This window comes from Dermacentor andersoni, chromosome 8 (genome assembly GCF_023375885.2).
Source record: "Dermacentor andersoni chromosome 8, qqDerAnde1_hic_scaffold, whole genome shotgun sequence".
Lineage (NCBI taxonomy): Eukaryota > Metazoa > Arthropoda > Arachnida > Ixodida > Ixodidae > Dermacentor > Dermacentor andersoni.
The window spans coordinates 118,144,441-118,159,029 of NC_092821.1; the positions used below are offsets into that span (position 1 = coordinate 118,144,441).

General features: G+C 48.8%; 1 protein-coding gene across 1 annotated transcript in view; it reads right to left on the reverse strand.

Moving 5' to 3' along the window:
- LOC126529162 (meteorin-like protein) overlaps positions 1-13,722 on the reverse strand; it is a 72,555-nt gene extending 58,833 nt beyond the window's left edge. Inside the window, exon 1 of the mRNA XM_050176761.3 lies at positions 13,228-13,722. Within this exon, the coding sequence (XP_050032718.1) occupies positions 13,228-13,379 (152 nt within the window). The 5' untranslated portion in view covers positions 13,380-13,722. The remainder of the gene's footprint in view (positions 1-13,227) is intronic.
- Between the last annotated feature and the right edge of the window lie 867 nt (positions 13,723-14,589).

A 14,589-nucleotide genomic window follows, 5' to 3' on the forward strand; every position in this document is an offset into this window, starting at 1 on the left:
GCCTCAGCCCGTCTGCTTGTCACCCCGCCGTCGGTGTCGTCTGCTAGCTTACCGAGGAACAAGAAAAATACAAGGCGTCACGGACGGTCTCGCGACGGCCTCAGTTCACCGAGGACCGGTTCCCTGCGGCCGAAAAAGCGTGTTGTTCGTCGCTGCTGTTGATACTTTCTTTTGGTCGATCGTGTCAGGCCTTTTAATGATGCTCATGTCCCATGGGGGAAGGGCACCGCCTGTGTATACGTAAGTGGTCGTCTGCTTCTTTGTCGGGCAGTGGCGTCTCTTGTCTCGACAAATGGGGGGGAAAAATAAAGATCAAGCGTGGCCGTCACAGGCACCACGTCAGTCGCGTGTCGCGCGGCCCCCATCACGGTTCGCTGCCTGCATGCCGGTTCAAGCCTTCTCCTCCGCACCATCCTGCCTTCACCGAGGTTCGATTGAAATACGTGCCTCGAAAGAGAAAGTGCGCGCTGGGTGACGTCAGGACGTCCACCTGCTGTCTATTAGTGTCAGCACAGAGACCGCAGGCGCCGTAGGGGGTTGTTTTCTGAAATGCGATTCCGCCGCGGCTGCTGGCAAACAGGTGAGAACATAGTGCACGTGATCCTAAAGGAAAAATAAAGTGAGCTTTGCCCTAGGAGCGATCACCTGTCATCGACCCTATTTGGCGAGCAGACGATATCATAAAAGCTAGAGCTCACTTCGCTCGACGAAGAGTATTCGGTGCAGAAGTAAACTGCGAAGAATGGCGTAAGTTTGAGTTTTGTTTCCAAGGAGATTATAAAGTGGCGTTTGCAAACTGCATATAAACAGTATGTGTGGCCTCCGACCATTTCTACAGCAACAGCAGTACTAATTTTATTTTATTCGTGGAACTTATTCTGTCGCATCGCCACAGAAGGGACGTCGTACACCCATACCGCACGTCGCCACCATATCCAGCGTACACACTTTCTCCAACAGCGTTACGGCCGGGCCGGAAGCGTGATATCTGCGGTGCGCTATCTGCTTTTGAGAAGAGCGCTATTGAGACTGATTAGGCGCAGCTGCGGCGCGGCGGTAGAGGACGGCATCAAGAGGCTGCGGGACGCTGGGCGATGCCCACGGGAGACGACTTCGCGCCTCACGTTAGTCGTCTGCTTCCGCAATTACTGTCGTCTGTTTCGGGATTCGAAACGCTCGCCAGTTGGCTGTCAATTTGCATACGATACTGTGGTGCTTTTTTTTTTTTTCTAACACCGACGTGCAGTTACATTTGCTTGCAGTTTGACCTGCTTTTATAAAACAGGCTGCAGCATATAGTTTCTTCGCAACCACAATTGTCAAACGGCGGCGATATGTAGCCGCTCGGCGGTAACAATATGGCGGCGTGCTCGACACGCAGCTTGCAGATAAGCGTTTTGCAGCGTTAACACATCAGTGCGCGGCCTTTCACAGAGTATTACCAGCAAGAGCTAGCAGCCCAAATATTTGGCTGCTGTAGCTTGTGGAACACATCCCCCCTATATCCGTTGTGGCTCTGTCACTCCCCTGGAGAGAGACCACCTGTGAACCGAATGCTCTGATGGCTACGCTGTACACGGAAGGAGATTCCGCTCAGCCTGAGGCAGTTCTCACCAACGCATTGGCTTCCAGAAGTTCACAAAGGCTCCACACTCAAATACAAACCATTGGTCGTGACTGAATGTGATGAACCGATTATCACCTTGAATTTGGAAAAGAGCAACAAAGGATCGAAGAGAGCACATACCGCCCTGTTTATCGACTCTTGTTTGCGACTAACGTCTGCGAACACGCGACTGAATTTAAAAAGTTACGGTAGCTGTCGGTCGGTCTTATTCGGGTCATGACGAGGGCACGAAATCGGATTACATCAGTGAACATCTGTTTCCTCTATAAGTCGAAAACCAACCGAGCGGAACAGCGGGCCTTCGGGGTTGAAAAGAAAAAAAGAATCAATGGCGAAGATTACATTTTTTTTTTCTTTTTCACGTAGCGGACAGGCTTGTACTCCGATAGTACTGTTATTATTTGGAACTGCACGAATTTTAGATGAGCTTGCACCTGGGTAACCTAACACAGAGAACCGACCGTTCTGCCGAGCGACGTCTAGTGTCGTGCATTGCAATTACAGGAGTCACGCACGCAACACGAGAGAACAAATCGCTCAACGCATGACGGCGTGCCCCCCGAAAAGACGCACCTGTTTTCGCTTTGTATACGCGACTTTCCACTTTTAAAAAACTCCCTTCTCGTCTTCGCTCGGCCGTGGCGGAGGTAAAAGGGGGAAATTATTTTACCGTGACAAGCTTCAGCATGTCGGGCGCTACGGTTGCTCTCTAGTACGCTGTTTATAGCATATAGAGAGATAAGTGAACGGCCTCACGCACTGAGGTCGCTTGTTCTTGTAGCAGACGACACGTACGTAAGTCAAGTCGTCTGGTAAAGAAGGAAGAGACTCGGGGAAGGAGGTTATGACGTCCGTGAATACCGTGCGCGGAATCGAGAAGTGATTATAAATGCGCTCCGAAATGATAACAGGGACGGACACGCTCCACGGATGAGCGCGCAGTAGCCGACTGCCAGACGAATGACCCTTCTCTCTACAGGGCCGCACAGTTATTGCAGTTCGGTGAAGCCAGCGTCCAGAACAGAGCACACACGGAGCATTTACATAATGAATGTCCTTTCTCGAAGTGCGCAACTGCGGTGCAACCATCATTGTTCTTCCCTGTCCTACCGTACTTCTGTCTTTTGGCGTTCTCTTTTTTTTTTCTTTTTATCGTACTTTATTTACGCTCTGCACTTCTGCGTGGTAATCCCCCTCCCTCGGCGCACCTATGTATCGTTGATCGCTGCAGGGCCGTGTATATATAGCGTGTCCTCTGCTACACCTGGAGCTCGCGAGTAGTAGACGTCCGTCTGCAACCTTACTTCACAAACTGCAGTGTGTCGTCTGCTCTTCATACCCGCAGCTCGTCCTTCTGTATCGGAGACCATCGGCCGCCATGTTATTAGGCAAGCGGGATGTCGTTGTTTATAGAGCGAGGAAGCTGCCGTGCGCGCGCGTGCTTGTAGTTTCACGAGCTGCGAGGCCGCCACTAAGCGCGTCCTGTTACCAATTGTTTCATCCTCTCTGTCTCTCAGGCTCGTGTCCCTTCGCGCGTCGTCTGCGCTGCATGTACTACGGGCGTGCGCGCATGTGTCATGCAACCGGACCGCACAACCAGACGACGCTGCGGAGGAAGACGCGATTGGTTTGCACAGTATGTGCGCGAGCGACGTGCAAAAGAGAAGGGGGGAGCTAGGCGAGCGCGCGACAGGAAATGCCGGCAACTTTAGTAACCACATGCAGGCGTACTTTGCCAGCACGCGTCTTCATTACTTTTTTTTTTTCTCGCCTCGGCGCCTCTATAGCAGACGAACAAAACAAGGTCGCACAAAAGCGACAGCCGCGCCAAAGGCGGCTTGCCCGCGACTCTGCTGTTTGGGCGTCCGCTAGCAGACGACTTGGGTGGGCCGGGCGGATAACTTGCGACAAGAGTCTGGCAAGAACAAGCTGTTGCGCACACACACACGCGCACAACACACAAGAAATAAAAGACGGCGAAAAATAAGTAAATAGAATGCGCTGCGACATCAGGAAAACGCTTTCGTCGACTTGTTGCCACATCAACTCCCCTCCTCGCAAAAAGCAGCGTTTGGGAGAAAATCGCTCCGTATGGACAAATTTCCTTTTCTTCTTTTTTGTCCTGTGTGCGTTTTCTGCAATGATAGACCTTGCACCGCGACGAACGTCTGTTTACACAATCGTTGGCTACATCGTTCGACAGGTCGAATCTGCGACATTCCATTGTCTTGTTTGGTGTACTTCCCCGCAGTTGGCTAAGAGTGCATTAAAAATATAATAGGTCGTCTTCACCCCTCCTCCTCCGGTTCTTCTTACTTGGCAGAGTTCCAAACAAACTGCATGCAACGCGGTATGATTGTGCAGCTGCAAGAACTTGTATTTTAGGTGCTAAGTGTGTGTCGCTCGCTTCGCACAACCTAATGATAATGAAGAACGTCGGAAAATGAAGAAGGTGGCGTCGCATTTAGTTTAAGAAAAATTAAGTAGAAGGTCCCGTTCCATTACAACCCAGCTTTGCGTTTCCGATTTAATGTGGATCAAGTGGAAAACGCCCTTCCACACATCATGGCCTCCGAGATTGGGCACCACGCGCCGCCCGTCTGGAAGGCCGTGCAGCCGCACACATGCAGCAAATTGTGCTTTCAATGTGCTCGTCGATTACAAGTCTCTCGAGCGATAAAGTAGCACTGCAGAAGAATATTACATTAATGTGCATCATTAAATCACGCTTTCACAGTATCCAAATACTCACTCTTACTAAGCGAGAAAAGCTGGCTAAGCCAGAAAAGGCATAAATACGAAATACAGGTGGCGACGCCACCTGTAAGTTTCCGCACTAGCGCCCCGTGACGTAATGTACATTTAGAGCATCTGCCCAGGACTGGTGAATTTTTCATCGATCGATTAAGGGATCACAGTACATTCTAAGTAAACTAATTGAGTAGACTTAAACAAGCATTCTGAGCTGTTTTTGTTGTGAAACAGTTCAAATATGAGAACACATTCCCGCAATATCCGTGACGTTATAGTGACGTGCTGGCGGTGACGTTCGGGCGCGAAGTTTACTAAATGAATTTTTGGCATTGGTTTTCTCTGCAAGTACTGGCAACCCTTTACTGCATAACAAGCCCGAATAGGAGTTTCGAAATAATATATTTGTTGTGGGAAAATTTCGCCCGTTAACGTGTCTTGAAACGCTGACAGTCTTATAATATAGAGATGGCGAACCGAATAAGTAGACGCTGAAAGATGTCAGTCCTACCATACGCAAGGCTGGCTGCTACAGACGGAATGATTGAAACCAGACGAAACTGTGGCTAAACAGACAAACCAAGCCCGGATGACAAAAAAGAAAGTCAAAGAATTTATATCAGCCCTGAATGCGAAAGTATAACAATACGAGCCAAAAAGCTATACTTAAACCATCCCGAAACTTAGGATCTATCTGCGGCCATACTGAGAAACAGGCTCCGAGCTTACAGAGGCCTTTTCTTCGTAAGTAATTGCAGCATTGGCGTGCCTCCATAATCAGATCGTGGTTTTTGTCACGTACAACCCCAGGTTTCAATTCAATTCAATGTTCAGCGATTCGCTGGAATACGCTTTTACGAGCGGCCCCAGTGTCAGAACTTTCTTCTTCTTCTTTTCTTTCTTCTTTTTTTTTTTTTTGCGAATGCAAGCCCAGTACTTCAAACAGACGAATAGGAACTTCCATGCATGACTCGGAGTGCATCACAGTTGTCAACAGCGGCAGACAAGTATGAAATAAGAAATTGTGGCGTTTTGCATACCGAAAAACAACGACCTGATTACGACGCACGGCAGAGGGCTCCGTATTAAGGTTGACCAGCTGGGTTCGTTCATAACGTGCACCCAACCAATGAAGGGTACTCGGAGATACGTTTTTCGCATTCCGCCCCCATCGGAATGAGGTCGCCACGGGCAATATCCAACCGGCTACCCCGCGCTCAACGGCACAACGCCACCGAGATACCGCGGCGAGTGTAAACAAATAAATAAATGAATAAGAACAGCACGGCAGATGCTTAGATCGGCGAATCGCCGCGCGCCCGTAAAGAAAAAGCCGCAGGGTTCGAGAGGCCTCGGGGGGGAGGAGGGTATGTACAGGCCGCGACAACCTTGGACATGGCTTTTTTTTTTTGTTACAACGGTCGTTGGCGACCCGTACAAGCGCCCTGGCACGCATTGCGTCACGCGTGCATTCCGCCGCGTTTTCCCGGCAAAGCGCACCTGCAGCTGGCTTCGCCGCAGCTACGTATACACGTCATCGACCGCAGCAACCGCTGGCCATTTCTGAAAGCCCGACATCTCTCGCCTGACCACCGGCGCTGACCAACTGGACGACGAACGAGGCTTCGACGCGTTCAACAGCGAAGAAACGGAGAATCAGAACATTGATTGATTGATTGATTGATTGATTGATTGATTGATTGATTGATTGATTGATTGATTGATTGATTGATTGATTGATTGGTCGATCGGGTTTTACGTCCCAAAGCAAACACTGGAGCTGTGAGGGACACCGTAGCGGAGGTGACCTGAGGTTCTCGGTGCACTCGAAGCAGGGCGCGCGAGCATTCCTGGATTCCGCCCCAATCGGAATGCGGGCACCGTGGTCGACAAACGAACCCGCGACCTCGTGCATCCGGCATCTGTGACGGGCGTACCGTCAGCGTAAATCGAAACAAGAATAGGAAATAACCGATGAGAACGCCCGTTACGCGTACAGTTGCAAGGAAGTGGGCGACGTTGGATAGCGTCTGTCTGTAGCCCGTTGTTCCAAGCGTTATCCCAAGTTTCCGCTTTGGAGTCCCGAATAAAGGCGGATGCTATAGATGCAGGTGAATCTGGTCAACCTGGAGTACTTTCTGAATCATAAGAGTTTACGCTGATAGTACGCATAAATATAAACGCCTATATGAACGATAGCCTATAATCGAAGTGCACGTTTGTAAACAGACGGGACAAGCAGGCAAAAGAAGCAGACGACTGAGGGACGAGTTCCAATTCTGGCCGTCATCGGAGACAGTCTATGCTGACAGGTTCGAGCCCAAGTAATGGAACGCATCTGAAACCCATCTAGAAGACGGCTGTGCGACGTGACGCCACCTTGCGTCGACAAGATAGAATTTAAGAAAAACGCATATCGCTGCACTTTTAACACTTTGCGTGTGCGAACTTATGAAAAACACAACGTAGCTCGCATTAAACTACGTTTTTCTGTAGCTGACGACATTCCCGTCCAGTTTCCAAGCTATGCTTTTTGCTCATCGGCCATCTTGTTTGGACAGCAAAGGAGCCTGAATCGTTTTTTTTTTTTACTTCGATGCTGTATTCCAGAAGCTCTTCTCTTTTTTGCCGGCTTTATCAGTATTGGAACAAGACTCAAGGTTGTGCTGTCTGCTTAGCTGTCTATTAAGCCGCCTGCAAGGAGTATTCCTTTTGTTCTTTTTCGCAGCCTTGAACAACAATGTTGCAAAGGTAACACGTAAAAACTCGTTTGATTACTTGTCTGCTTTTGTTTCCTTTTTAACTCACGCTGAATGTGACAGCAATGTCGCTGCATCTCCGTGAAGTCACGCTCTGAAACTTCCTGAGACCTCAGGGTAATATTTATAGTTTTTTTTCTGGGTTAGAGCTACCAGGCAGTTTAAATCAGTATAAAGATGGTTCATATGCGCATGTGTAATTTCCTTGCGCACATCAGATATGCCCATCGCCACTTCATATATAAGGACGGCACGGCCATGGACAGGTGGGTGGCCGTGAACGTCGAGTTTCTTATCTACAAGACCTGAGCAGTGGTCTCTCCCTCTCCTTCCTTTTCTTTTTAAATGAGTCGTCTGTTGCTCCTGGCTAAAACAGGCGGCGGCATCGTTCTGTCAAGGTCCGCCCGGCCCGTGCTTATGCCCCCTTTCTTCTTTTTGTTTTTGTCACATTTCTGTTCGTCGAACGGAAGAAGAAGAAAAAAAAGTAATTAAGCCGGAATGCGCTTGAAGAACAGCTTCCATTAAAAGCGTCGCAGCAATTTTGACATCGTCTACGGCACGCTAACGAGTGTCGTCTGCAATCGACGTCTGCCCGTTTTAAGATCGCGTCGTCTGGAAACTCTGAAACTGTTCCGTGATGTGTACGTGCCACCTGCTGTGCTATGCAACACACTAATTCATCCGTTTCAATATTATTTCACTTTATTATTTTCCATACAGCTGATTTATAGACGACGGATAAACGGACAAAACAGCACCCCGGAGTTTCTAAAAAAAAAAAAAATACTATTTATTACTTTGCTTTCAAGTCCCCAGAACCTCAAACAAAGCTGGTTACATGAGTCAACACAAGACCCCGCCAAAGTTGCCAAGGATTAGCTCCCATTACAATTAAGGCGCTAAAGTCAATTAATATCATGTCTGCGACAGTATATGGCGAATGTCATCTGCTATCGACGATTACTCCCCTTTCCGACGATGCAGCCCGAGAAATCCACACAGGTAAGAAATGGCAGTTGAGCAATACATAAAGCGAAACAAAATCGACATATAGGAAATCACCCAGAGAGCTAGATACGTATAGTAAGCTAGCCTTGCACAAAAGTTCATGCCGCCCAGCTGCAACGACCGTTAATGCGCGTGGTGTCGTATACGCGACCAGTTTTGTGTAGCCTGAACCGACTTAATTTGAAGAGATAAGCAGTCAGTACATTTGAATACGCGGTTTAGGCCTAACCACATGCTCCAATGTTACAACGTACGCCGAGCTTTAACAAAATGCAACACGAAAGCAAAATAAAAGTTCGCGGCTGGTACATAAAAACCGGCGCATTGCGACACGCCATAGTCTGCAGCCATAAAAATCGTCGTCTGGAACAGTACGGCACTTCTGCTGCCCGCCCGACGAATATGCAAGTTTGCGAGATTACAGAAGCGAGTTTTCAATTAGGAATCCGGACAGAAGGCTGTTGCGATTCATATCTGAAGCATGCAGGGTCGGCGGCGCGTTATTTAGGACGTTGCTACGGGCGTATTTTAAAGAAAGAAAATATATAAAATTGAAGTTTTAAAGCGTGAGCGCTATAGTCGGTATAATGAATATTCCTCGCCGCCGCTATGCGCAGCGGACGGTACATGCAATCGCTCTCCCAGGTACGTGCACATACATGTATAACTCGGCCACATCCGCTTATATTTTGCATTGGTCCGCTCTTGAGAAGCCCACGCTGTAATATTCCAACTTCGAAGTAGCGGTTCGGTCATTAGTGTGTCCTTAGCATGTCCCTCGTGGAAGGGCGGAGTGCTTATATCGTTACATCTCTTTAATGTAATATGGCCTCACAGATCGGACGGCGCGGGCGCTGTCGCCGCCCCGAGGCCATGCATTTAACTGTACAGTGCACTTAGCAAATGAAGGGGGCGCTATAGGATGCGCGGTGATTCGTGCCTAACATGGCCCCAACACTATAAATGCAGACACTGCAGTGTAATAATTGTGAAGTGAAGCTCAAATTGGTTCTGGAAAAGGAAGTAGCCATGAGGAAGTAGTGATCGACACAAGCCCACCATTGGTAACGTGTCGGTCGTTGTACGTAACAGCACGGCGACTACCCTGCCGTACCGTACTACATTGGTCATTCTTATAGAGGACACCTGTTCCTCAACTGGAACATTTCCTGGCCGCACCGAAAAGAAGGACATACATACATAAAACTTGGCCTGTAGACCCCTCTGTGGCGTATCTCTGCCATAATCGATGGCAGAATACTAACTCCGTGTTCCCTTTAACAGTGTACTACAGTATTCGTTCAGTAAATTACAAATCCCCAGTTTGAGTTTGATCCGAACGTCCTTGTCCAGATGAACATATAGTGCTGATTCCATTAATCAATAGAAACTGGACACAGTATATCGGTCTGCATGAAGAATCTCTTCGGCGTTACAAATCCAAATTGTGTGCACGTGCCAAGCACACAAGTTTCTTACTTTGATGTTCAAATTATAATCGAGCGCTATGTTTACTCTCCGCGGTTCGGTGGACCCAGTATCGGTAATTCAGAAAACAGACAGACGGCTGCCAGTGGGTGTTCATTGTAACTACGTTAATCACGGCGTTCACATGACACAGTGGCGTTCGCCACCCACTCTACCCACACACTAAAATGGGAATTAAGGCTAATGCGCTAATAGAGACAGCATGAAGAGGCATGTTGAGTTACGACAGCCACAGGGGTAGCTCTTATATAATGAATGGAAGGCTTGTCATACCACAAAAGACGCAAGAATGGAATACGGGCCCGCGACGCTGCCCTCTAGCTCCTGCACTAGTTTACCGTGACGTCACAGGTCATGACAGCGTCCTCTCGGATTCTTTTGGATTCCAACAGATGCAAGGACTTAAGCGAGCAAGTGCTGGAAACACGTGACCGCCTGGTAAAGGAAGAAGGTCCTGGCTACGCCGCTGTAAGCACCGCAATGTTTTCATGCGCCAAAACTGCCCATATGCGAAATAAAAAAAAAAAGAGAGAATAAACACTGACATCTGTGACGTCACACCGACTTACAGGCGCCGAGATTTCGGAGCGACATTCGGGAAAGGCGAGTTTGACGTTCTATTTATCTCGCCAGATGGAGAATAGAGTTTTGAAAGAACGCTTTTACAAGCCTAAAATTATGTAGCGTTGCTCGTTAATGTTCTTTTAAAGTATGAAGCCGCCAGAGAAGAACAGCTAGCGGGCTAACGTATACTTTGCAGCCACGCCTTTAACGTGACAGTGCCTCCGACGTTTAACCAGAATTGACACTGCTTCTCAGTTTCGAGTTTGTCCCGCATGCTGTCCCTGCCCACGCGTAGCTGCATCCTTTCTTTCGATACCCGCTGTTGCTTAACGGAGACCGAGGAACTACCGGGTCCGCTTTCAGACTGCCACGAGGAAGGGAAAGCTCGTCGCGACGACTGACGAGTGCTCGTGACAAAGCTTATTTACACACCCGTGACAAAACGGATACGCCAATGTATATACACGCAACGCTTCACTGAGCATCGCCGCAAACGAGACGTCTCTCTTCTAATTGTCTTCGCCGATTGGCAGCCTGCTCAATCTTCCTCGCGGTTTTTTGTTCTCGCTCCCCCCCCCCCCCTTTCCAAGCCTTCACCACTTGTAAGATTTCGAAGGAAACGCGTCGAGTTCGAGGAGCAGTCGTACGCGCGACAATACCAGTAATTGAGAACGGGTTTCAAGTTAACGCTATAGTCGGGAGGCAGGAACAATGCTTGGAAAAACGGAAGTCACGCTTTTGAGCAACTTCGCGATTCAACGGCACAAACGGACGGGGAGTATGGAAATGATACAACCGAACCAGACTTTCAATGAATCGGGGAACAGCTTCGTTGAAGGCCAAAGTCACTTCCACAAGAAACGCGTCGTGCATCTGGGGCTGCCTTTACATGTGACCGAAGAAAAACTGAACAGCCAGTCATTTGGGAGCTTTATATATATATATATATATATATATATATATATATATATATATATATATATATATATATATATATATATATAGCGTGCACAAACGGCTTAGCGTACACAAAGGCCCAAACTCCCGTTGTAGGCTCTTATTTTGCGTTCTTTCATATGCGCCAAGCGGCCTGCGTTTACCTCACTTCTATGTTAGCGTTACTGAAGAAACACCGACATAATTAATGGACTTAAGGCAAAGTAGTGTGTTAATCTGGATCGGTACAGTAGATTACTACAAAAGATAAGCTAAAATACGGAGAAATTCGTGACGTAACGTCGTGGTCACCGGCACCGCGACATTTGTCGCTAAACTGAAAAAGGAAATATAAAGTCCCGTTTGGCCTTCACTTTTCTCCTGTAAAAGGTTACCACGTCCCCGTCAAGCAAATGCGAATAGTTGTGAAGGAATGCCATTCTATATAGACTATGTTAGTGCTCCTGTTTACAAAGAAGCCAAACTGGAAATTGAGCAATCATAACAATGAAGGATTTCCAGAAGGTGGGTCCTTCGAGAAAAGGATCACCATGACTTCTCTAGCTAAAGCCAAGGCACAAGATCTCTTGAATGCAGACAGAACCGGTGGTCGCTCCGATAGGGTTGCGCTTTTCGGCGTGTGTATTATCAGCGCCAACCAAGGACACTGGCGTTTCGTTATAACTAGTTTGTCGGGTTGCGGCACTTCACTACTAGGAGAACCACGTTCCACTGCAGCTCCTTTTTTTTTTTTTTTTTTCAGCGAAACAGGATGGAGAGACCGACTATTTCGGCCGAATGGGGCAGGTATTTTAAGAACGCTCACCTATTTCAACATCTCGGCGATACGTTAGCAGAGGTACATCTCGCATGTATCCACCCCCCCCCCCCCCCCCATCCTCGAATTTCTCTGTAGCAGGGATGATTCCTGCACAGAAATTGTTACGACATGCGACAGCAGCCGTCTTTCCCAGCGGCTACCCGGTTAAAAAAAAATTTCTGGTTAAGAGCATTGTGATGCGTTACGATATTTCAGTGTTTCAGTCGCACATTGCTACAACTATATAACAGCTTGTCACGTGCCTCAGCCTTTCGACCACCTCTAGGCTACCTAAGCCTTTGACGACCTAGCGCTGACTTACGAATGTTCTTCGTAACTGCATACGTTACGAATGCAATGGTCTCACGCCAGCAAGCATGGTTTCGGAATCGATCGGCACGATACGGTACCAACGCCGTCGGATGGAGTCACACGATGTGTGACGGGGCCATGCCATAGGTGTTCTGTGGAGCCCTCGTTGTTGGCGAGACGTCTCGCGTACAGCAGTGCACTGACGGACGTCCTGCGCCACCAGCACAACATGGCGGCACCGTCAGCTGAAGCGGTGTACGTTACACTTGGGCGTATGGCGTCATCCTAAGCTGCAAACAGCGTTTCATCTCGAGGCCCCTCTCGAAGCCCACAACATTCTGAAGTAAACGCTCCAGGAAAAAAAAAAAAAAAAGCGTTCTTGGTAATAGGTAAAATATGTGTGCATATGAATGATCTTGAAAGAAATAGCGCGCCGATTTCGTGGCTGCGATACAGAGATGCATCAAATATGAAGTTTGCTCTAGAGTTCAAATGAATCAACGCAGTTGTCATACGCTGCTAATCCCCCATAAACAAGCAAGTATAACTAAAATAACATGTCAGTCCGAAAGACAATAGCACAAGTGTTACATACATTTAAATAAAGATTTTACCTACTGCTCACTAAATACCAAATGCGCGTTGCATGTTTTTGCAGGCCGAAAAGGGGTCCCTGCGCTTTACCATGCGCGTGCGCTTGTAGTGAAGTGCGATGTGAAGCGAGATGCGTTTTGTAGTGAAGAGATCGAATCGCGCAGCAAGCAGACCAACATCACTGATATCGCCCCAACTCCGACGGCTGTTATGGGCATTACAACATTGTACGGCATGCATTGCACACCAGGAAAGATGATGCATTGTAGCGCGCTAGGAAAGAAATGAAAAAGAAGAGAAAAAAATGAAGGAAAAAAAAAAAATGGAGGCGGGCAAGAGGAAGAACTGACAACAGATGACACGCGTACCTGCCATCCCAGTCACAGCCGGCGTCGTTGCAGACGACACACTGTCCCATAGCGAGCAGAAGAAATACAGCGCACAGCACCCATCGCACCGACGAGTTCGACACCGAGGGCCAACCCAAGAGAGGCGGCCTTCCGGGGCTGTTACATTCCATGTCGACGCCGTGTCAGCAGAGAGCCGTCATTGACGAATCGGGTCGCCGCCGGGCCATCTCCACAACTCTCGCAGCAACGTCGGACGTGCGTATATATCCGACGACCGCTGCCTCTTTTGTCGCCCCCGAACAGACGGCAACGTCACCACAAACAAAGCACTTCACGAGAGCAGACGACGCACAACCATCCGCGCGGATTCAATCCCGCGCGCAGCAGAAGAAAGGAACACTACACCAACCACCACGCAACGAACGACCTGCGCCGCAAACCAGCGCAGAGGCTCTTCTGAGGAGCCTTCGGTGGTCGCTCGGTGGGATCGGTCGGCGTGCTGCACACGGCGAACATGTCCGGGTTTCGCTCGCTCCCCAGTTGGGGGCGGAGCTTGACGGCCCGGTTTGAGGAGCGAGTTTATCCTCCTCGCTCATTGGTCGGTGCGGGGGCGACTTCGGGGAGTGGGGGAGAGAGGGGGGCACAAAGAGAGTGCTCGGATGAAATGCTTCGGGGGATTAGCGAGAGATGTACGCGCGCGCGCACGCGCTCGAAAAGATCAAACCGCTTTGGGGGCTTTGGGGCGTTTGACGGTGGCGCCATCTAGCCGGCGCAGTAGTAGGCAACTTCTGACACATATTGTGGCTTCCAAGATGGCTACACGGGGCAAATTGCATCTTCAACTCGAAGTACGCGCGCCAATTACGGAAAAGCGCTGTGCCATCGTTTGTTTCTCCGTACTCGCATAATCTAGCGTTCGATTTACTGAGAGAGCTGGCCGCTTTCACGAGTCCGACAAGTTTAACTGGAACCTCCAGAAACAGGAAAAGCGAGATCGAACGCTATCGTGCACCGTCTTGCGTTGCTAGCGTATTGTGCCTTCTTGAGCAAAATAAGCAGTTTGTAAATAAGTCCCCCCAGATTTCCATGATTCCCTCAGGTGCCCAGAATTATTTTTGTGCTACACATGATACAAATAAAGTAGCTCACCCATCCCCCCAATGCTGTGAACTTTTTGCGCGCACCTTGTTCAATGTCCCGAGTCTTTTGCAAGTTCCACTAATCTTGTGGGAATATTATTCAAACTTTTTTTAACATCTCGAATTTCGTCCAACGTATTCCGCAGGTCCTCTTCGAATCACACCTTCTGTGCATCACATTTTGCTACCCACGCTTACCATACGGAACCACCGCCTACTCGATTGGGACATTTATCATGCC